We start from the raw sequence: 24717 nt of genomic DNA, 5'->3' as shown, positions 1-24717 counted from the left end.
AGGTGTTTAAGCTGATTTGCTTTGTTTGGTGTTCTCAAAATGTAGAGCTGTGTATTTACTGTGACCAAATATCTCCACTTTTGGTCTTCTCTGTCCCAAAGAACATTGTTCCAGAAGCCGTGTGGTTTGCTTCAATACAACTGACAAAAAGTTTTTTTTTAGCCTTCCAAAGAAACCATACTTGATCAGTCTTTTTCTAATTATAATCTGATTATATAATGAACTTTAACATTAGGCACGGTCACTGAAACCTCTTGAGTCTGTGATATAGCTTCTGAGTATTGTATGGTCCGAACTTGCTGGGATGTTCCCTTCAGATGAAATTGTGAGCTGTCATGTTTTCCTCTTGCGACACATTTTTTCCTTTGTAAAAAAAAAATAGATACCATACCTGTAACCTCTCTCTGATTAATTGGCAACAATTGCTTCTCTAAAATAATATCTTCATCCTTGACACTTTGACAGAACTCTCGAATGCTCCAGACCAGCAAACTGATAAAACATCTGCTTTTATGAAGGTGCTCCCCTTTGATGATCAGCATTTAACAAGATCATTTGATTATCAGCTGCTTCTTGGTTGCTAATAAGGGTTTTAGTTTGTCAGACATTTTGGTTTGTATGCAATAAATAAAGTTAAGGTGTAATATGTAACATGTTGTTGCTTCAGCTGAGTGTGCAGGTCTCTGTAAGCTGAATCTTTATCCAGTATTTATTTCTTTGTCAAACGTCAAACAGATCCAGGTTAATAGCATCTTATTCTGTCCATATTTTTGTACTGCGAGACACTGTACAGCTTTGACAGTATTAGTTGTGTTTATAAAGCTTAAAAAAAAACAATATATTATTCTGAAACAACTTCAGTTTAAATAGAGTAACAGTGATAGTAGTTAGTAATTTTCTGTGGTATCAGAAGCAGGCTTAGAGCTTCCTATATGTCCTCCTGAGCTTTCTGCACATTATTTAGGTATCACCATACCTGATCTGTTGCTCCTGCATCTGTCAGTTATTGACTATTTCATAAATCTTTCATTTATCTTTCTGCTGCTCATCAAAAGAAAATGTAGCCATTAATAATTTGTGGTTTTTTGTTTATTTTCAATTGATTTTTCAGGACTTTGTCTTAGTGAAATATTCTAGTGTAAATATTCTATTCTATTTGTTTTTTACTTGACATGTGCAAATAGCAAAATATAATTTGTTGGGTTGCATCCAAGTAAAATTCAGCTGCAAATATTTTTGCTTACCACTCAGACTTTTTTTTTCACTGAAGTATGGTGGGAAGATTAAATAGAAAAAGCTTGAATCTTACTAACACAAGCCTTGATCATCACCGAGTTGACAATGGAGGAAGACTGCAGCTAATCCAGCATAAGCAATGATATCGCTCAGCACATGTTTGTCTGATGCTGAAGAAAATGTGAGAGATGTTTCAGCTCGGCAACATTTGCCTCTCATTAGCAAAAATATTCTGTATGTAGTATTCAGTTCACAGCACCTTTGAACATGTAATACTCCCACCCTGCGCAACACCCCCAGCACATCTCTCCCAATCTCGTCTCTTGTCTGTCATCTATAAATGCTACAGCAGTGTCTGCATGGCAGGAGGACTGAGCACATGAACACGGGTCTTACATAGGAATGAAAGCATACAATTTTTCTGCTCTTAGCAAGGAGAATTTCAGTGAATTGGATATACTACATCTTTAAGGACAGACAAAAGGAATACAATTTTAAATACTGTTTTCTAGTAAGGTAAGAAAGTCTGGTGTAGAATCATTTGAGAACTTTGAGACTTGTATTAGAGCCTCGAGCAGAAATGATCTATTTCCATTGCAACACCTGCATTACTTGATTTTATTAGTTCAGAAAAACTGCTTTAATTTTCAGATATTTAGTCTGTTTTTTTTTTTGTTTTTTTTTTTTAGAAATAATGAGTTATCCACCATTTTTATCCAGACAAAAGTTCCAGCTTTATGACAAGATTTTTGGAAGCATAGTTAGCCTATTGACTTAATTTTTCTGACAACTGAGTTATATGAGTGTTTCACTCCTTTGCATTTTTATAAATTTTGAGGTTGATTCAACTATCCCTGTCCAGGAATTTATGTTTTTGCTCTCTTCCAAATCATAGTATTCCATAAACAGGTATAAATGTCTTCTTCCATGTAAACAAAACAATACAACCAAGAGTTTTATGAGTGACCTCCAATATTTCCTTTGTCTTTTCCAAAAAAAGACATCTTGAAGTTTTGAGTGAATTTGAATCTTACAGATGGAGAGTACTTCTAGAAAAATGTGCTTCAACATTGTAGTGCAAAATATTGTGTGATATATATGCAACCAAAAACAATGGTGATATCAGCTACACAGCATCACTGAATTTGTGACAACTTTTCAAAACATGAAATGATTATCACATTAAAATAATTTAATATTCTGAGCTTTTTTAAGTCTACTCTGGTCTCTTTATAGCACTGACAATGAGTTTCATAAAGGTAAAACATAAATTTGACCCAAAACTGCTCCTGTGAAAAAATGTGTTGCAAAAAAGATAGACAAAATTTGCATAACTTTAGTTCAAATGATCACCTTCAGAAGTCACTGCAGACATGCAATTACCTGTTACTTAAGACAAAACCTAATTTCCTTGCTTATCGCTTCATTCGACACACTGAACTTAAGCTGAACTTAAATGCTTAACTTTTATTTTTGCACAGTGCCAACAGAATTTGTGTTAAATGGGAACATATTCATGCAAGGCGATAACTGAAAGATAGTACACTGAGGAATTACAAGCAGGGGAAAAGGGGTCAAAATCTAACTGATGCATTAGTAGAAGGTGAGAGAAAAGGTGAGGACTAATTGTGGTACGTAACATCTGTTCAATTAGGGGTCTGCTTGTTGTTGTCAGTGAGCATGCAGGAGCATGTGCTTGACTGAACCAGCATGCCTACATTAAACAAGACACATGAAGTCAATTATTGATTATATTTAGTATGTTATATTGTTTTATGTAGTAACAATTGATTAACACTCTGGTCTGCAGGATTGTACTCTGGGTTAGAAGATGTTTAAGATAGTGTTTTTTTTTTTTTTTTGCTGTAGAGATTTTACCAAGAAATCATACCATGCTCATAACAGGACAGCCGTTTAGAAAGTAACAGCTGTGTGGCTTTATTTCTCTGTCTCTCTTACATCTAGAAATCACCATGACAGAGAGTCTAGCTTTTAACTGGACGTATGGGGACTTTAATCCTTCCAGATCCTCAACACTGACACAGCAGAATATCACCTATGTGGATTTTTACCTCCACAAACCCTCCGTGGCTGCGGTCTTCACCATGTCTTACCTGCTTATCTTTGTGGTTTGCATGGTGGGCAATGGGGTGGTGTGTTTCATCGTGCTGCGCAGCAAGAACATGCGCACTGTCACCAATTTGTTTATCCTTAACCTTGCCATTAGTGACCTGCTGGTTGGCATATTCTGTATGCCAACCACGTTGGTGGACAACATCATAACAGGTAAGAATAAAATAAGCTAATGGGACTAGAAAAATAGAGAGGGGAGTTCAAATGATCAGTGCTAGATGATTTCCTTCATGTATGTTTTATCTATCTTTTATTAATAATAAACTTTTTCTTTTGTACAGGATGGCCATTTGGCAGCATTGTATGTAAGCTAAGTGGGATGGTTCAAGGTATATCTGTGTCAGCATCTGTGTTCACTCTAGTTGCAGTTGCTGTTGACAGGTAAGGGTTGTTGCATCATCTCTGGTTATCATTTACTTGTGTGTGTGTGTTAGATCTACTGAACTTGATTTACCTTCAATTCTCCTCTTGTCAGGTTCCGCTGCATTGTCTACCCTTTCAAGCAGAAGCTAACCATTGCCACCTCAAAGCTAATTATTGTCATCATATGGGTTATGGCTGTGTTCATCATGTGTCCATCAGGAGTCATGCTCCAGGTCACAAAGGAGCAGACAGTGCGAATAGTCATTGGCCACAACAGAGAAACCCGTCCCTTCTACTGGTGCAGAGAGAACTGGCCCAGTCAGGAGATGCGGAAAATCTACACCACTGTCCTTTTCGCAAACATTTACCTAGCTCCTCTCAGTCTTATTGTCATCATGTATGCCCGCATTGGCTACACCCTTTTTAAGACCGCTCTTCCTCCCATGAGAGGCAGTGGAACTGCATCTGGAGAGGGAATTGGAAACAACAAACTAAGCATGGAGGGTCGTCACTCAATTTCAAGGAAGAAGAAGCGAGTTATAATGATGCTTCTAGTTGTGGCTCTGCTCTTCATCTTATCTTGGCTGCCTCTGTGGACACTGATGATGTTGAGTGACTACGCCAGCCTGTCAGAGTACCAATATCGAGTCATTAATATTTATGTGTATCCCTTAGCTCACTGGTTAGCTTTCTTCAACAGCAGTGTCAACCCCATTATATATGGATTCTTCAATGAGAACTTCCGCAGAGGCTTTCAGGCAGCTTTCAAATTCCAGCTGTGCTCCGCAGAGATTGTGCGCCAGAGGACCTTCTCACATCGGATCAGAGGAAATGCTGTGCTACCGGTTCAGCCTGCCAACCCCAGCAGATCAGGCTCCAGAGCTGGATCTATGTTAGTGAGAAATGGGAAGGGCTCTTGTCAGGAAGGAGAGTCTTTGGCTGGTAGAAATGATGTCAAAGAACAAGATCTGATCATGGAGGATTTAGAAAAAGTGTCACAAATTTAAAGGGACATTGTGTAACATTTTCTGTTGTTTACTGGCAAAAATCGATGTCTCCATGTATATAAGTGTTATCATTGGTGTATTATGACCTCCACGAATGATCTGACACATTCTTGTAAGTGAAAAATTTTATATTTATTTATACATACAGTATGACAGGTAAGCCGATAGGGAACACCATGACTGTCTGCCATCTTGAAACTACAACAGCCGGCAAGGGACAAATAGCACCAAAACAAGCCAGTGCACAGTGATTGAGACACAGGAGGAGAAGATAAACGAGAGAGGCTTATTACCTGGGCAACTTGAAAAAAATATTTTAAATTGTTATTCACAAAAATGCAGGGCCGTGCATATGCAGCTGCATAATGGAAACCATTTTCACCATCGCCAAGAAAGCAAAAAAAGGGCACTTAAAAGGCAAAGTGACCAGATGGTACAGAAATGGAGGGCTAGCCTTCCCCAGGTGGAAGGAACTCAAGAAGGAAAAAGATTTTAAAAAGATGCTGAAGTTGCGGCTTTCTCCTCGGCGAGTAAGTCAGCAGTACTGCCAAAATTAGGCTAAAGCTAACTTTTTTCATCTGGATTTGTTATACCTTGTTGCTCGTTATCATGGACAGAATAACAGTAGATCCTGCTAAAATACTCCAGCCTCGTTGGTACAGAAGTGTATGTTCACATGGTTTCAGTCACTTTCATAGTCAATGTAAACAGCGGCGTTCAGTCTTTGTAAAGCTGGATTAAATGCCAGTGGGACGGGTTTATAAGATGGCTTTTACTGTGACAAAAGCCGGTCCTGTGTCGAGGTCAGGTTCCCCGTTGAGATCTGTTGCCCCTGAGAGAACCACTCTTTCTTTAAAACACAGAGGAACGATGGGATGCAGTTTGTAATGAGTGAGTGAACACTTCATGTACTATATAACATGCTTTCATCTGTGTTATTGTGGCTACCATTGTTGCAATACATCTATGAGACGCACTAATATGCACTGTACGTTAGAATGCGATACACAGTTCCAACGTTAGATAGAAGTAATTCTTACACAATGTTCCTTTAAAAAAAAGATGCTGTGCAGAGGTACAAGCACCAATGCCTCTTCTGAAAAACCAATTAAATTACAAGGACAATGATGAATACACCTCAGAAATAAATCAACAGACTGTTGATGTTGTTGCAAGTGAAGTTCCCCTGAATGTCCTTGGAACAACTGCTGTTGTGAGTCTTTGTGTAACAAACTGTGTAATTATTGGGAAAATACTATGTTTAGAATAAAACATCTCAAGTATAATCATTAATATAGTCTTTTCAATTACAAAGTACCCTTGGTAACAGCAGGCATCACATAAAACTCTACTTTAACAGTGATTTTGTCATTAAACAGAATAAGAATTAATTTCATGTTTCAAGTACATCTAAACAAGCTCAGAACAAAAAAAAAATCATTCAACAGAAAAACTGATTTCACATAATATCAGGAAATATGATCAGAGTTAGTGTTTCTTCTTAACTGTAAGCATAGAGCTTATATATGCAGCTAGAATGAAAATACACCAAACAAAATCTGGATGAAAAGCTAGAAGATAAAAGTGGTTGCTTGACTCAATGTAGCTAATAAATAATACTTTAAGTGCATAAAAGGGGCAGATTTTTCAGTTTTTATCTCATAATGGTGACATTATTATTATTATTATTATTATTTATTTATTTATTTATTCATTATTATTTTTATTATTATTATTTCTTATTTTTCTTCTTCTTATTATTTTTTTTTTGCAATTTTCTTTTATTAAGAAGACTGCAAAGGAATCAGAAGATATACAGATATGCAGTGCTCAACAGTTAATGAGGCTTCCAGATCTTTAAAAGTAATAAGCAGTAAAGACATGCTTAGAAAAGAGATCACCCAGGTGGCTCCAACCAGAATACAGAGTCTAGGATCCCAAGTCAGCTGGTGCTAGGCGGATGGCTGTGACACCCAACAGCAGTGGAAATGGAATCGCAGATTTACTGGGAAAACATACATGTTCGCTCCTGTTCTCTGCTTCACATAGAGCACTTTTATTTTCGGCATTTACAACTGTTACCAAGACGTTTTATTCAGTTAACGGATAATGCTTAAGATAAGATGTTACAGGCAGCTTATATTAAGAAAACTATGGGTTGCTCTGTGTAACTACGGAAATTAAGAAATATCTAGAGTGTATATTAATTTGCATGATTTCCACAAGAGAAATTTCAACAGTGGATAAAGTTCATACTTCTTTTGTTTTATTGGCACATTTATGACAAGTACCCCAAAAACATCAATATCTCTTTTTATTGCGCTGTATGTCAGATATAACTGCCAGCAGACAGAAAAAATATTGTGTTGTAAATTAAAGTATTTATTATATTTTAAAATCCCTTCTTTAGAAAACTTTCATATTATTGGTGAGACTAAGACCATGTAAATCAGAGATGTCAAGTGTCAGTCCACAAGGGCCACAGTCCTGCAGGTTTTAGGTGTTTTTGCCCCAATAAAGAAAATAAAAATGATCTATTCAATGTTTTGTTGTCAAGTTTTTTCAAGACTTTAAAATATGTAGATTGAATAGTTTAAACCAGTATTTACAGCTAAAATTAATACATTAGCAAAATTATCTTTTATTATAAGCTTTCTGAAACCCTACATTTATTTACACAAATTAGACACAGTCTATGAACTGATTTGTGCAAATCCTATGTATATATGTTTTATTTAGTATGTTTTTAAAGGTCTTGCATGAAAGAAAAGCCTTTGTCAGATGCTGCTTATAATAATTTATGGTTTAAAATGAAGTAGAGTTGGTTCCTTTTTTTCAGATTCACTTGAACATTTTTTCTCTATTTAGAAAAGTTCAACTGTGCATAAAACTACATTATGTGTTGGCTTCACTGTAATCTATAAAGCTGTGGATAAACCTGATTTTGGGTTACTAGCTCAAAATTCTCCGAAATTCTGTGCTTGTATAAAATGATTTAACAGGAATATGTATGAAACGCATTGTGAGATGTTTATTTTTGTTTATTATAGCTTGTTATTTTTTGCTTTACTTGAACATGAAGTAATTTTATTCTGCAGGATGTGATGTGTTGGTGCCAAAGTCGTAAAGGTTCTGGACTTGAGTTGTTGACCACTTTTGATGTTGAGTAGAAATGTTTTTAAGAATAATTGTGTTTGTATTTTTTACATAACTTAAATTATGTCATATTAATTCCTACAGCGTTGGAAAGCTATTCCATTGTTTGACAGCTGATGGCAGTACACTATAAACAAAAAGCCATGAAAAAGCTCCAGATACTAATGTAAAACAGTCATGATTTAGAGTATTTAATAAAGATAAAGGAATGTGCTTTATGAGAATGCATTCATTATTTTAAATATTGAATTAATTTGATCATCAAGGGGCATTAAATAATCGCTTTCTATCACAACCTGCTAAAACAACACCTGTGTGTTGTTATTTGGTGTGTAAAACTAATGAAGCAGTGAGTCATGATTTCTTCTTTGTAAGCTGCAGTAATACTTGTGCAAGTTTTCAGTAATGAAAGTGCTTCCTCATTGCTAAATAATGCCAATATGATGGTTTTAAAAGTGATCTCAGTGGCACAAATGGGAACAGCTGCAGGGGCTGAAGCAGAAGAAAACCTCACTTATAAAAGAATGACATGTGCACACTCTAAGTACTTTAAGTATTGATCTGTTATTCCTGGTTGTTTTTGGTTCTAAGCGTATCAGCACATAAAAGGTTTTACGGGCTTGTTACTTATCTTTAGTGATGGAAGATAAAAATCTGAAGGTGGAACAATATAAAATATTGAACCTCAGACACCTCACACATCTATAAATCTTTTTAACAAGTTAAATATTTTCCAATCTGCTTTCAGTTTATTCTTTTTTTTAAGTTTGTTGTATCAGTGGTCTTTGTTGTATAGCTAAATCTTGATAATAAACATTAAACTCCCATTATGATGTTAGATTTTTATCATTATTTTCAATATAAACTGCAGGAGAAGGAATAAAACAAGATAAAGAAAGGCTTGAATTAGAAATATGCACGGTAGACACAATAGTAACTAATTAAGTTTTCACAAATATAATTGATTTCTAAATCATTTGATGCATCTAAAATGCTTTTCTGTACAGAATCTATGAAAACATTATTTATTAGTTTAATTTAACAAAGGATTGGAGCGGTTTTGTCCACTGAGAAAGTCTGAAGAACCAGTAATGGCTCTCTGTTATCCTGTTGAGAAAGAAAGACAACATTAAAAACGACAACAGACTGCATGCTGCTCATCTGATAGTGTTTTGGCTTTGGGAAATATCTTTCACATCATTTTGCAATATTAGGGGAACAGTAAATCAAGATTATGTGGTAGATGCCTTGAAGGTAAACCAGTCCAAAACTTTAAAAAGAAATATGTAATTCTAAAGTAATTAAAATTTTTAACAGAACAAATATGGATACATTTAAAAGTAGCTACAAAGCTGAATTAGAGCTTTAAATTAACTAACAAAAACATCTATCTGCCTTTGGAACAACACACCTTAAATCTGTGAAAAGGCTAAATCACATATTGTATATCCAACCATTGCAAACCTCAGGTAAGTTGCAGACTAAAACGTTTCCAGCAGGATAATAATCCAAAGTGTAAAACTAAAAACACACAAGATTGAAAGCGAAGAAAGCAGTGCACCACTGTGAAGAACTCTTGTTAAGAATCCCGACCTTCCATCTAATTCAAATGTGAAGTGATGGAAAGAACGGCCATTCTCAAATGGAGCACCATTAAACCCTGAGAGAACTGAAGTGGTTTGTTCAATAGCAGCGAGGCAAACAATCAGCTGAGAGCCCTAGAAGTCTCACCAAGGGCTGAGAGATGCAGCTGATTGCTTCTACAAAGCAAGAAATAATATATATATCTATATATATATATATATAGATATATATATATATATATATATATATTATGAGGAGAGCCCATATCTGTAAAATACAATTAATTAAAATTTATTAATAGAAAAATGTCAACTTTTCTGCCTGCAAGAAAAGTTACTATTTTCACTCCACTGCCTCAAGTCAAGCACCTGATCACAGCAATGAAAAGTCAAAATGTGGATATGATTGGGAATATAAAATTGTGCATATTGAGCTGAGAGAAACAAAGAACAGCAATATCGGCTCATTAAAACTTAATAATCATTATAAACTGTAAAATGTAACTTTTTATACATTTCTGCAAAACAAAAGTGTGCACTGTGACAGAATATTATTTTTATTAAACATTGTGTATAAATCAACATGTCGGCCTAGTGTAGCTGTGCTGTATGACAGAGACAAGTATTTGTCACAAATGTTGTGTATATTTTTTTAAAAAGATACAAAACAAAAAGCTGCCAGTTAGTCCCAGAAAATGGACTGTGATGGTTCAGAGCTAATTTAAGAAAACACATAAAAAAGACAAGCCACAAACTAAATAAATGAGTGCAGTGAAGCAACTCACTTGTTAAATTACAACTCCAAAAAGATTAGTGCTAATGAAGATAAATTTTCAGTAACAGTGACGGAAATGTAATCAACCGATATTACGAATGATTAGTGAATACCCTGATAAACACCAACCTTTCTAACTATCAGTTGAACTTGTGTCTTGTGGGTAAAGAGAAAATAGATTGCCTTCCCCAAAAGATTAAAGTCACCTTCTGGGCCAGCTAATCTCCAGAAACCATTAGTACCTTTACCTACAGCAATATCTCTGTCAGTGCTCTTCCATTAGGTTTACGTGTTGCTTTATGTGAGGTCTTCATCAAGGAGACGTGTGTGCCATTTTGTTTCCCAGAGCTATTTACTGTGCAGACCCACGCCTTTTAGCTCCTACACACCGAGGACATTGTTAATCTCTAAACATCTGAGTCACTTTGTTCTTCTGGCAGTTATAATTTATTTAAGGTTAAGGAACATATATCAGTAATGCAAATCAATTCATTTGGATTTCACTGTCTTTTTCTACTAAATGAACTGCAAGCTGCACATTTGACTGGATAGGCTGATAGACATGTTATATGTAGGGGAATATGACTGCTTTTAATATATCACCGTGTCCATCACAGAGCCAACACAGGCTTAAGTGAGACAAATAACCTTGCATGCTCATATTTACTCTGAGAGTGAATTTAAAATCACCCCAATATGCTGATTTTTAGACTGTAGGAGCAGGCAGGAGTCCATGGAGAGAACCCATGCATTCATGGAGAGAACATTGAAGGGGGCCTGGTGAAAAGAAGAGCTTCTGTGGTTCTTTGGAACCTGGGGGGTGAGGGATGTTTTACCTTCTCCAGGGTGAAGCGGAGCAAGGCGTGACCTCTGCTAAGGTCTGGCTGAAAAACACTGAGGGAAGTCCTGTGGTTTTCTTGTTGAAACTGGGGGGAGTGGCTACCTGGAAAAAAAGAGGGTTCACTTAAAAGTTCAGTTTTAACCAAAGAAACAATGATCTGTGGTGTCCCAACACCACACACTGTTAAGTGATAATTGATTATTGCCTAACTTGTACTTGCTGTGTCATATTGAAAATAGATAAAGGCTCAAAATAAATAAATATCACCTGCAGATACTTGAGGACAAGACAAATGTAAATTTTATCTATTGTAACTGAGTTACCACCATAGTACGTTGCCTCTTACACCACCTGCTGTGCAGCACATAGCTGATTCAGAGGGCTCTCCTCCTCCTCCACAGAGAGACCTTGATGGATAGCTTCCAGCAGAGATGATAATTCTACAAGCAGCAAACTTTCAGCACCGGATATCGATGAACAAAAGAAGCTGGAAATGGTGCTAGAGCACTGCAGGCAATTTACTCCTGTTTATAGTATGTTTGTTTCTAGATGAAGGTGAGGCTGTCAAAAGTGTAAAGGGGGATGTGTGTGTGTGTGTGTGTGGGTGGGTTTGTGTGTGTCATTCAACCTCAGGTGAGTAAATATAACAAGTAGTTAAAGTGCCTTATTCTGTATCTGCAGGTACATAACTGCTTACAGGAGTATTAAAAACATTAAAAACTGTTCTGAGTTAACTCACAATTAAACTATGTGTTTAATTGTGAGTTAACTCAGTACATTCATGCAAATATTTTAAATGACTGACCTCCTTAATGTTATTGTGATGCTGGTACACATATTATTTTTAAACTGTGGACCATCTTGTAAGTCCTTATTACTTCCAATATTGTTCTTTTCTCTGTATACATCTCTGTTAGAATCTAACTTTGACAGGAGTTGATAACTGATATCAATCTTATTCTGTTTGACACTGATTTTTTTTAGGTTATTTTCTAAAAGGAAAAGTTTTATGGTGGCAAACTTGGACAAAAAGTACTGCAATTCATTAAAAAAGTGAGTGTGGAGACTAGTTTTTAGTTTGTCTTGCTAATGTGAGTCTTTAAAAGTTCATGGCTCTCTATCTTACTCATGCTAAAATTTTAACCATTTTGCATTTGAAATTAAAGAAAATTAAAAACCTTCAAGGAATGGCTGGTTGGATGGGCACAGATTGACTGCAGCACTTACAGATTGGGGCCCTGTGAGATATGATGTAAAAGCAGGCATGATGAAGAATATTTTTAAAGCCTTTGAGAGGGATGGTCATTAAAATTTAAATAATCAACCCTTATTTGGGTGCATGAGCACAGATTTATATGGGCTATTGAAGCTTGTGCAATTTGTAGATGCAGAAGTCTTTCATCAACACTCTTGTCAACGTTGGCGTTTACAAGTATTTTTTAAAGAAAGTGCAGCATCCGTAAAGGGCTGGTTTATAATAACAAATATAATTAACATTAGAAATTCCACTTTGAGGCACTCGCGGCTTTGATTTACCATTTGCCAAATTTAAATATAAATGAATGATTTTTGCATCTTTTTACTTGACTGTCGATGCAGTGTCAAAAATCTCTCTCTCTCTGTATATATATATATATATCTATATATATAATTTGTAAATAGCTGCAGCTTAGTCATATTATTTATCTGCAGTTGCTGCACAAACATCCATGCAATGTGTTTAATAATTACTGAAAGAAATGGTGGTGCCACCTATTGGAGGACAAACAGAAGTACAGTTTCCATGCAGTGTTTAACTTTGAAAGGCTATGTTAAACCTCCTGCCATCATCTATGCAGAAAATTAAGTTAATTGTTCAATTTAAACAGCAAAAGCTAAAAATACAATACAATACAATATATAACAAACCAGTGGGACTTTTTGGTAAAATTTATTTTGCAAGTGATACATGTTTCAAGGGATTGTCATAACAATGATGTCTTCCATCCTCCCCAAGAACTAGGAGAATAAAAGAAAAAGAGTTACTTCTCACACAAACTATACAATATGTGAATATACTGTAGCACAAGGGATATAAATGTTCAACTTAAGTATCCTTGGTAAGACCAAAACTGATTCCATCAAGTATCAGAAACAGACAAAATGCATACTGTCAGTACGAGTATCTGTTAAGTGGCGTTGACATCAAACATCCACTATTTTTTTTAAATTCATAATCAAAGATGCATTATCATTAAAATCACAAGTAGAGATTTTAAACAAATGTACAATGGTTGATTGCTCTTAAATTCTTTTAAAAAGACTTTCCTGTGTGCTTCAGTGCTGTAGCCCTGAATGCATCAGCTGTCATCAGAGGCTGCTCCTATGAAGGATGCAGGTACATACGATGCTCCAAAGACATATGAAGGCATTTCATACAATCAAATATACTCATTAAAAACAGTCAGTGAAAGTCTTGTTTTACATAATATCTGCAGAAGCAACCACAGAGACTAAAGCAGATAAAACGTAAATTATAATCATTGGAAAAAGACCAGCTTAATGAAAAGAAAAGCACTTTGTGCAGCAAGATGTGTTTTTGAAGGGTTTGAGTCATTTGAAAGAAAAAGTTGTTTGGTGAGTGCCTCTGTCTTTGAATTGTCCTTCCACCTTTATTTTTAATGACCTTTCTTTTTATTAAAGAAAAGAAAGAAATGAAAAGGGAAGTGGGAGAGATTAGACATGAGCAAGAATAGAAAAAATGAATGGTCCTTCAGGTTAACCCTCATCCTTTGTGATGTTATCCTCTGGATCCTCGTCACTGTCTAAATCACTGTGAAGCCTCTTTGTCATGGTGTTTCTGCTTCTCTCCTCCTTGGCCATCTTCTTTATCTGTACTGGTAATGGTTTCACTGGTTTAAAAAAAGAGAAAACAAGATGAGTCTCATGCAAAACACCTAACAGTCATTTTCAGGATGTTATTGTAAGAACAACCAGCAAAACAAGCGTTTGAAAGACGACCCTTTCAAGCCGAGAAAAACCATTTTCTTTGTTCAGCTTTGTAAAGACACAGCTCTCACCTGCTGATGGAACAAATTGGTCTTCAGCTCCACCGCCATTATCACTGTGACTGGCGCAAACTGAGTCTTTCTGTTCCTCGTCTGTCACAATTCTCTGTCTCGCACTCTCAAAAACAGATTTAATGACGATCGAATCTTCATAGATCTGCAGCCAACGAGCACAAATACACGTGCACACACACAAATAATCAGAGCATGAGTTAGGGTCCCATAAATAGCTACAAAACATTGTAAACATATTTTTGGGGCCCATAAAATTCCTTCAGGTTTACCTGAGATCCCTCCAGGTTATAAGTTTGAGCATTGTGACACAGGAGAAAAATATCCTTTTCCAAATCCCCAACACTTCTGTACTTGTGATTACGTACACGCTCCTGTAATAACAGAGGGCCATAAAATGTAAACTAATTTTAAAAGGAGATTTAATCAATTATAATTAACCGTACAAGAAAAGGAATTTTAGCCGTAAAAAAGAACAGAACAAAAAGCATACAGCCCCAGAGACACTTCATATGCATTCAGTACAGTTAGAGTTAGTAGTAGTAGTAGAGGGAATCTCAAAATAAAAATTTATTTAATCCTTTAATGGAAGTAATAACTGTCAAAACACATGAAGGAAGAGTCATACAAGCTTTTTACATTAGCTTTGGGAAGTTCTTCAAAGAACCAGATTCAGGTCTTTCAGATACAGTATTTTCATGATCTGTGGGTTTTGTTTTAGGCTTTTGTAATCTTCTCATATTTACTTCTGTTTGCATGTCTGATTTTGTATGTTTTCCCTTGTTAATTCTGTTTTTCTTTCTGCTTCCTGTTTGTTAGTACACCTGGTTTGATTTCCTCATTCACTTCACCTGTTTCTCATTAGTCCTCCTATTTGTATTTGTATATATAAACCCCTTGGTTTCCTTTTCACCTTGCCAGTTCATTCTAGTCTTCATGTCATGTTTTGTCTGTCATGTACTCGTTGTGGCTCCCCAGTTTTTATTTTTGTGAGATCAGTTATGTAATTAAAATCTTTATTCTGCACCCTCCTGCCCCATCCACACCTCGCAACCCTGACATGAGGAAACAGTTCCTTACCCACTGCTCCACAACACTCCAGAAATGTTTAAATATTTGAGGATCTGGTGCCTGCAAAGCCTAACACAAGCGCTCCCATCACAGCTGTGCTCTTTGTGTCAGTTTTTGACAATTTTAGCTGTGTAAATTTACACACTATTGTCCATTGAGAAATGGTTGGTGACCTAAAACTGACAAATACACAAAAGCAGCCATGCAGTGCAGCCGCAGGACTAAACGACATCCGTTGATATAAACACCCAAACCATAAGAGAACCTTCTCCATACTCCATTTTATGATTGATTTTTAAGCATTGGTGGAAAATATAATATAATATAATATAATATAATATAATATAATATAATATAATATAATATAATATAATATAATATAATATATATATATAATATAATATATATATAATGGTATTAAGCTGCAATGAGCTTTTGATTAACTGTGTTGATTAATCCTGGGTCGGCATGCTTTCGGTTTATCGCTGCTATCATTGATGTAACTGTTATTTCTAAATATAATGCATTTTTATTCTCTGTGGTCTTTTCTTATTTAACTTGATCTTCTGTCATCTGTTTTGTTTCACAGAGTTTTACTTGCTTTTGTTTTTGGTTTGCCAGTATGACATCAGCCAAAGTCTTTCAGAAGATTTTCCAAATAATACTGTCTGTTTGTTGCTAAGGCCCCAGATATTTGCTCTCCAACACACACTCACAACACTCCCACACAGCACAAATTGATCTGAAGTGGACTGGATCAATGGAATATTAACATAACCTATGAAGTTTCTGTGCAAAAAAATACATGTACGTCATTAAGATGTTTTATTTTAACATTATAACCAACATGAAATTTCTTGAGACAAATAAGTAAATAATAAAACATTTAATCACAGGTCTCTGGAACTGAAAAATACAGCATATCACATTAGAATAAGAGTAACTGTTCAAGAGCTAGAAGTTATTTTTAATGTACATACTGTACCTGTACATTTTTTTTTTGTAGTAATTCTGACCGCCTAAACTAATTCGTGTCATCATAACAAACTGGAGATTTATTAAGTAAGAAGAATATAAAAGACATTGAACATGTTTTATATTTAAACACAAAATGTAGCCTGACATGTACAAATTAAGAATTGCAGTAAATATTTCATTTTCACATTTATCAAATTCATCCAGCGGGCCAGACTGGACCCTGTGGCCGGTGGTTTTGGCCCTAGGGCCGTAGGTTTGAGACTCCTGCTCTAATAATTCACCCTCTTTAAAAGTTATAAATATCATTCTGACATAATGGATGCATAGATTAGTAAGAAAGAAGCATAATTAATGCATCAAGTACAGGATGTCTGAAGTTTATTTGAGCACTATGTATTTTTCAGATTATTTTTTATTTATTATAAAATATCCTGTTTTCTTTGTGTCCAACCCACACACACACACACACACACACACACACACATATATATATATAAATAACTATGCATAAAAAGAAAATAATATAACAATCAACATTTACCAAAGAAAAAAAAAATTTGTTTGCATATGTATTTGTTGCTGCAGCTCATCTTCCTTCATTTTATCTTATCTGAGCAGACATGACAACAATGAGATGTGTGTGAGAGCTCTGAGAGTGCTTGGCGACACATACTCTGATCCTTCTGAAGTCCACAGGCTTTCGGATCAGCTCGTAATATTCAGGTACTTCCTTCTTAGAGGGAAGCTGCACAAAGCCTTTACTGATCTGTCGTCCCAACCTGCAAGCACAGCGTTAAGTTTGACATTGCCTTCTTTTATCAAGAAACACTTGAGAGCTAGGATGTGGTTGACATTTATAGGTCATAGTGGTGTCTCATAACATCTTTTATTCTGTGGTTATTCCTCACATCTGCAGAAAAAGTTTCATTTGGCTTTTTCACAAAAGTGCCGTAGTTCCAGTTTGATCGTGACATTGATTGACTGAATTAAGAGAAACTGTATTTCACCATAAAATGAAGGTTACGTGTGAGGCTGGAGACCTCTCTTGTATTCTGATAATACAGCTTAAATTTGATGAGTTTTAGTAATATAAAAAATAAATAAATGTAAATCAAAAATACATCAGTAGTTTGAGATGACAAAATGAAGTTTTGTTATAAAATGTTGTTGATCTTTATATTAGAACAGTATGTTGAAATTTGTGTAGAAAAGAAGTCTAACATGTGGAGTAACAACAGAAATATTTGGACACAGATTTACTTTTCCAAAATCCTGACGTCATTAGTTGTGTAAATATTATGGACTTAAAGTACAGACATTCAGCTTTAATTTGAGATTATTTCCATTCAAACTGGATAAAGTATTTAGGAATTACAGCCCCTTTAATATGAAAAATCCTCTTTCTCAGGAGCCCAAATGTTAGGGACTTTCAAGCTGTTTCCTGGGCAGTTAGAGGCTATTTATTTATTTATTTTTTATTGTGTTTTCATTAATCAAGTTAGTAAAAGATCTTGGTTGGTTCCAAGAGTGACACTGACATTTAAGAACTGTGATATAAACTAAAATGTGGTTAAATTAGTTCTTAATACAACCAAAGCATGTTATCCTTAGGCTGTAAAAAAACAAAAAACATTATTGGAGAACTAGCAGGAACATTAGAAGAAACCAAATCACCACTTTGGTTGACACCCACAGAGGTGGATATTTACAAAATCCTTTCCATATAATAAAGTAAAAACTCTTTGCAAGGTTAAGCCAAATGAAGAACACTCTTTGCAAAATAAGGTGTTTTTAATGTGATAAAGAGAAATATTCTGTAATGATCAAGTTAGTCACCTGACCTCAGCCTGATTGAGATGCATTTTACAGATTGCAGCCAAATATTCAATCAAAAAACCCACAACCAACAGCTAAGACAGCTGCACTAGATGGCAAAGCATCAACACAGACATTCCTTTGGTAATTTCCACAGGTTCAGAGGACTTTTGTATTAAGTATTAAGCATGAAATAAAATCTGCATCATAAAAACTGATTGATTTAATCTTCCTTCAGTTTGGATGTGAATACCTAGGCCTAACAGTGACCACCTAAACTAACTTTATTTAGTTATATTAGTCTCATATAACAGTGTCATGACATAACACAGAAACATTTGACAGCTCTCACCCATCCTTGTAGTTGATCACCATATCCACCAGTGTGTTCAGAATTCTGGTGAGTTCAGGTGGATTTGGAGGAAGTTTCTCAGCTGGTGGGCGCCCTCGCTTCCTTTTGACCTTTTCACCAGTTTCTTGGCCTGTCTGCAGATCTTTTTCTCCATGATTATCACCTTTTCGCTTCTTCAGACTGATGTCCTCTTCCATGTCCTCAAGGAAACCGTTCTCTCCTGCCTCAGACTGCAGGGAGAGGGAGTAATGGGTGGGGAAGTCTATCAAACTCAAACAAATGCATACAGACAAAGTAAGTTGGATGAATGGTTAAAACAACATGTTTTTGACATATAAAACCTTCTTTGTTGCGCGGTTAGATTTTTAAGGACAGAAAAGGAGTTGAACATTCCTATGATAGCATTTAAACTGCTTTACACAGCATACAACGTGAAACAAGAAGCAGAGATAGCTACACATTTAGGTCTAAAAACCTGATATTAAATCTATCTAATTGAGAGTGATGGCAGGAGTTCAAGCATCTAAAATCATAGGGCATGGTTATGTATTCAAATGAAATGAGATTTATTTTTTATTACAGTCACATCTGAATCTACATGGACTGGAGTGACCTAACTGCTCCACTGTCTCTGCAAATTTAGGACGGATTATTTTGTCTGGAGGCTTTGATGCCATACGATTATTAAGTTCATGCTGATCTTCTTAATGCACAATTGCATGAGGATGCATTTGAGGTTCTTCTTACGGCCTAGTCTAGAATGTCAAAATACATTAAATAATAACCATCATTGCTGGCTTGTTCTCCGCTCAATGCACAAAATAGACAGTGTGTGTGAAAGACAAGGAGCTTTTTTCATCCATTTCCATCGCTCCCTTTTTGTTTAGAATATCTGCAGCAACCACTGTATTTTCCACAAAGGCAATTAGAGGCCAGAAACATGAGCATGCTTGCAGCAAAAAGCAGCTCTTGCAGCAGTGGCTCAGCTGGAGAGAGGAGGGAAGAAACAGAGAAGGCATGCAACCTCAGTCCAAACAGAATACTGATGCATTAGTCTTATAGGATCATGCAGGGGGGTTCACGTCAGCTTTCAGATCATATAACAGAACATGCAATTTGTTTAAAAGAAGAGATGACATCAAGTTGATCTTTAATTTGTCAGAGTGATCGGATACGTGCAGAATTATTGCTGAGGAACAATAACATTGCGAGTAATGGCGAGACAAACACAACGCCTGCACGTCCATTCAAGAGACATGGCAGAGAATTGAGTTAGAGGAGACAACAACAACATGAGCGGCAACAATAGCGATCCAGCTCAGGAACGATCGGCTCAAACGCAGGCTTTGAAAGCCCCGCTACTCTCTCTAAGGGGGCTGCAATCGTTCCAGCAGAGTACTGGAGGGATAGAGGGGTAATCCTCAAAGATGTATAACCCAGCTGAGAGCTGTCTGGATTGACCGTGCATGTGTGTGTGTGAATGGAAAGATGTCAGCGTGCATGTGATGCTCCATGCGTGTGCTATCTCCTAACAAGCCTGCCTCTTCCCTGACTAATCTGGCAAAGATTCCCTCTCATCTGTTACACACCTACACACTCCCTCTCGCGCGCACACGCAAGCGGGCACACACACAAGAAATAAACTCAGACGCCCGCTCTCTTTCTCTAGCGCACACACACACGCTTTTATCCATCTCTTCCTCTCTCTTCCCATGCGATGTACCCTGGCTGAATCCCGAGCCGGAGTAGAAAGAAAGACATGGAGGAGGATATTTACCTGGCTGCAGTCTGCAGGCTGGCTATCAGGATCGGCTGCAGCTGTGGGGGAGAGAATTAGCAAACCAGCATAGCGGCGTGCTGCTAGTCTCTTCATCAGCTGATCACTCAGAAGCAGAGCCCAGAAGGGGGGAGAAAAGCGCTATTTTTCATATACAAATCAATGGGCTGGGGGAAAAATGTTTAAATGCCATACCCATCTCCTGTCTGCAGCTCTCCGAAGTCTTTTTCCTGACTCTGGAAGGCCCCGAGCTTGTCTCCCTCTGCATGTTTTTAATATCGACTCTTGCCAGACGTTTTTTCCTCTCCTCCTTACCCCGCTGTTAAAGTTGTCGGGTCCATTTTAACGTATTTAGATTTTGCACCGCATTTTGACGCCACGTGTCCTTTCTTTTTAAAATTGTTAAATAAATATGTGCTGCAGACGCGTGCTCCCTGCAGAAACATGGACAATCACAGTTCACAGTGTGAACATGTTTGCCTCAAAAGTCCAAGCTATTAATGCATAAACATAGACTCAAATTACTCTTGAACCTTCTGCCAAAACAAGAAGAAGGAAAATCTGCAACATTGAGCTCAGCTGAAACAATAGCAGGAAAACTGCCTTTTCTTTTTTTTTCTTCATCTTTTTTCCCAGTTTGGGCTGATTTTCAAGCACATCTGGTTTGTGTGAATCAATTAGTTTTCTTTTTCCAACATGTGCTGGAAAACAACACATGCTGGAGCTCACACCACAGGAACTCACAAGAAACTTAGTAAAAAGAAGTTCTACTACATGTTTATAAAGGGCCAAGACATAATCAAATCGAACTTTATTTATAAAGCCCTTTTCATACAATAGCAGCACAACGTGCTTTACATAATAATAAGTATTTTTTCTGCTTTACAATCAGGATAATAAAGGCACTGTTATACCACATTAAATTTGTATGCCCTCTTTTGTCCTTACAGAAAAATCTAAAAATCTATCTTTTGTTGGACATTATTTGCTTTTGAAAAATGAAGTTCGACCTATTTAGAAAAAAAATTGCCCCTTTGAATCACTTTAGACAGTTTGCAAAATGATAATAATGCCAGAATCTTCTTTGCGTAACAAAGAAACTTGGCAAATATACAGAATCTGAGTTGCTGCAAATGGAATTCAGTGGAAGAAAAAAACAGGGTTCTTAGGAAGCATAGCAGGGTTTCTTGGCTTTAATCAGTTTTCTAGCTAGTAAAGGCTATTTGTCCTGTTATGTGACTGTAAGACTACAGAAAAAAATGGACTCTGCAAATCCATTTCTGAAAACTCATCTGCATATTTCTCTTTAATAAAAGATATTCAGTATTTTTGCTGGAATAGAATAAATATCTAATGAAGTCATTTCAATAGAAGGTCTGAACAAAATTGTAGTTTCATTTCTTGTGAAGAGTTTGTAGTGAATATATCATGTAGAGATATCTATATATCAAGATGCAGTGATACTGTGGAGAATTATTTTAAAATACAGCATATTTAAAATGCATAACAAAGTCATACCTAAACCCAAACATATCCCAAGTTCACATCTTATTAGGACACCAAAATATGGTAAAATGTAAAAGCATACACCCTTGTTTTTTGTGCATTTGTCAGAATTAACCTCTGACATTCAAAATCCTTTACCCTAATCTAATCTGTTCTAACCAACCCTAAAACAAACAAACAACAACAACAAAAAAAGCTCCAAGTCTTAAGGCAACAGATATACAGTGGGCTCCAGTTTTCAGACACAAAAAAGTGAAACAAGTTCAGAACCATGTACTCCAGGCACAACTATCATCTCAACTCAAACCTTCAAAACTAGATGTTTTTTTTTTTCGTTTACACTTGTAGGCAGTGCAAAAAAACTTGTGAACATAATATTGATCTGTGTCTGGTCAGTGGGGACAGCAGGGCAAGCTGTATACGCATTATCACTCTACAAAGTTGTTACAGTGACTGTGTGAGCAAACATTGGCCTATTTACTCACCCAAGCAGCAAGCAATGGTAGCATTAGCACTGATTTATGGCTTTCTGCTGAATTAAAGTTCAAATTCACTCTTCACCTCACAAATTTACTCCGAGTTGCAGAGACAACTGTACAAGAGCACAGAGTCACAAAAGGAAACAACTGCTAAGATGCAAAGACTTGGTGACAGAAAAATTTCTCATGGAGTTAAAATTGAGATTGTTTCTACTTTTAAAGACCTGTTTATTTATTTATTTTTTGTTTAGTTTTTCTTTTTTTTTTTTAATTTGACTTTCTTTATGGCAATCTGGTCAAAAAAACTAAAAGTAAGACTAAAAAACTAAAAGTAAGAAGGGCTTTTATTTCAAGCACAAATCATATTTTTCTTTTATCAAAAAAGTGATTTGCTGCTGCAACTTCTTTGCCATTGTTCGCCTCTGGAGATGTACTTTACATGAATGCCACTGCAACCTCATTATATATGCTGGATACTGTGTACCGTGCTGCTTTGAGATTTATTACTGGGTATGAATTACAAACGCATCACTGTATGTTGTATACTAGGGGTGGTTGGCTGTCCCTGTCCGCTTGTAGCTTCTTCACTGGTATTTTTATCTATAAAGCTATTATTGGACTGCTCCCTCCATACCTCTGCTTTTAGCTTACCTTTAAATACAACTCAATGCACACTCTGCGATCCCAGGTCTGTCTTTCTGCCTCAGTGCCCAGAAGATGCACTGAGTTTGGGAAGAGGGCATTTATGCACTCTGCTCCCTTTACTTGGGATGGAATTTAAAAAAACAGTCAAGCATCAGGCCCTCGTTCAGCCTCCCTCAGTTTAAAACTCTTATCACAGACATGTTGGTACTTTGCTGTATAATATGATGTGACACAGTAAATTTTCTTTGTTATAATATTGTTTTAATGTTTGTTTCAATATTGTTAGGTATTGTAAAATTGATTGTCCTTGATGTTGCCCATAACCAGCTTCCCTCTGAATCTGAGTTGAACCTTGAACCAGCAACTATCTGCCACACTAAGAAAAGACACCGCTCCCCCCCCCTTTCTGGCACCAAAATCTAGCATGAGTCGCCCAAAACAAGATTTTAACATAAAAAAATATTTAATCAACATTTGGTTTATTGCAGCCTTTTAGTTTCAGGTTATGATGTTGCACATTATCATTTAATACTTACTTTTTTCCCATCTAATGTGTATCTGATTTCAGAATTGGACTAATTGACAAATAGTGCTTTTAAAGCAAAAAATCAGCATATATTATTATTATATTATCACAGAGAGTAGATAGCTCTTTAACTGCAGTCCTGTAATGTAAAAACTAATTACTGTTAAGCCAGTAGATGTTGCACAGTGCAAATACAAAAACAAAGAATTTGTAGATGGCATGTCTAGTTTAACTGTAAAAAGATGTTCATTTATATAACTGCCATGAAACTGACTGCTCCTTTTATTTACATGTCAGCTTCAAATAAAATGTAATGGTCTTAAAAAATCAAAACAAAACAATTTCTTATTCTAAAGGTGACTGAAATTATTTCTGCTCAAATAACTGACTAAATTAGATGACTGAAATTACTACCTCGGTGAAAAAATAGATATAATCTCAGAATTATGCTCCCAAGATCCACAAGCTCAAAGCTGCTGTTGCCATGGCAACTGGAAATTTTAATGGTGGACCTTGTATATCATTGTATTTTATTGCAGTAGCTGGGAAATAAATCAGAGCGCTGTCAGTGCTCAGTCACAGACATGCCTGCTCTCAGGAAGGCTGACATGCTGAGGGAGGGAGTGTAACAGTAGAATGCATTGTGTAGTGACATGATTTTATATTCTCTTTTTACATTTCACTTTATGACATTTGCTCACAAGCTCTGGAAGAGGCAAAATGTAAGTGGTGGTTAGATACAGAAAACAAAAGGACCTTTTTGGTTAGCGCAGTTCACTTATGGTATAAATGCCAGTGTCATACTTTAAAATCAAACTACACCTTATTGTGCGTTATTATATTGTGTTGCTAATCTCATGGTCATGCATAGATCTTCTTTTGTAAGGATGCAGGAAGTTTATCTTATAAGGATGTGCAGGGTTCAATTATTACCCTATTAACTCTTCCTCTGCTAAAACTCACATGGAATATTTATCATAACAGCCAGAACTGTGGAACACAGGTTATTCAGAATATCTGATAAATGATGTATGACTCACTTAAATCTAAAATTCTGTTTTATCCTTTAGTGGTGCAAACAGGGATGGTGTCAAGAAGACTTTGATCAGTTAGTTAGGGATTTGCAGCATCGCACCACAAAGCTGAAGAATTAACCAGTCATAGCAGTCCTCTGAGGAGGGATTAAATAATTAGAGACCTGTTAAACCAGCTCTATCTGGTCTGTGAAAGCACTTCAAAAGACTTACCAGTCAAATAAATCCATATGAAGTCACTGGGAGGACAATATAAGCAACTTAAAGAAAACAAAGATGTGAAAGGGTTCAGCAGGTCCTGGCTTAGAGAAAAACATCGGGGTAATAGTCAGGTTAAGTAAAACTGGGTGTTTGCTGGATGTAACAACTGGGTGTTGAAGT

General features: G+C 36.2%; 2 protein-coding genes across 2 annotated transcripts; one reads left to right on the top strand and one right to left on the bottom strand.

The window, feature by feature from the left end:
* The first annotated feature begins 3209 nt into the window (after positions 1-3209).
* LOC121630144 (neuropeptide FF receptor 2-like) lies at positions 3210-4739 on the top strand. The gene is made up of 3 exons (XM_041970249.1): positions 3210-3522; positions 3651-3750; positions 3845-4739. Exons 1-3 carry the CDS (start codon positions 3210-3212, stop codon positions 4737-4739), a joined length of 1308 nt encoding a protein of 435 aa, XP_041826183.1.
* Positions 4740-13009: 8270 nt separating this feature from the next.
* On the bottom strand, positions 13010-20617 carry LOC121630145 (probable global transcription activator SNF2L2). The gene is made up of 7 exons (XM_041970250.1): positions 20342-20617; positions 20147-20187; positions 18370-18599; positions 16876-16981; positions 14426-14527; positions 14154-14298; positions 13010-13985 (listed from the first exon to the last, which is right to left on the bottom strand). Exons 1-7 carry the CDS (start codon positions 20412-20414, stop codon positions 13852-13854), a joined length of 831 nt encoding a protein of 276 aa, XP_041826184.1. The 5' UTR covers positions 20415-20617; the 3' UTR covers positions 13010-13851.
* Between the last annotated feature and the right edge of the window lie 4100 nt (positions 20618-24717).

Source organism: Melanotaenia boesemani, chromosome 19 (genome assembly GCF_017639745.1).
Source record: "Melanotaenia boesemani isolate fMelBoe1 chromosome 19, fMelBoe1.pri, whole genome shotgun sequence".
Taxonomy (NCBI): domain Eukaryota; kingdom Metazoa; phylum Chordata; class Actinopteri; order Atheriniformes; family Melanotaeniidae; genus Melanotaenia; species Melanotaenia boesemani.
Note: the sequence above shows the minus strand (reverse complement) of the source record. Positions and strands in the feature narration are given on the sequence as shown.

Coding starts and splice junctions, on each gene's coding strand:
- LOC121630145 (XM_041970250.1), bottom strand. CDS start 20,414: ATGCAGAGGGAGACAAGCTCGGGGCCTTCCAGAGTCAGGAAAAAGACT. Junction 20,188..20,341: donor GAGCTGCAGACAGGAGATGG/GTATGGCATTTA, acceptor TCTCCCCCACAG/CTGCAGCCGATCCTGATAGC. Junction 16,982..18,369: donor GTGATCAACTACAAGGATGG/GTGAGAGCTGTC, acceptor CTGTGCTTGCAG/GTTGGGACGACAGATCAGTA.
- LOC121630144 (XM_041970249.1), top strand. CDS start 3,210: ATGACAGAGAGTCTAGCTTTTAACTGGACGTATGGGGACTTTAATCCT. Junction 3,523..3,650: donor GGTGGACAACATCATAACAG/GTAAGAATAAAA, acceptor TCTTTTGTACAG/GATGGCCATTTGGCAGCATT. Junction 3,751..3,844: donor GTTGCAGTTGCTGTTGACAG/GTAAGGGTTGTT, acceptor TCCTCTTGTCAG/GTTCCGCTGCATTGTCTACC.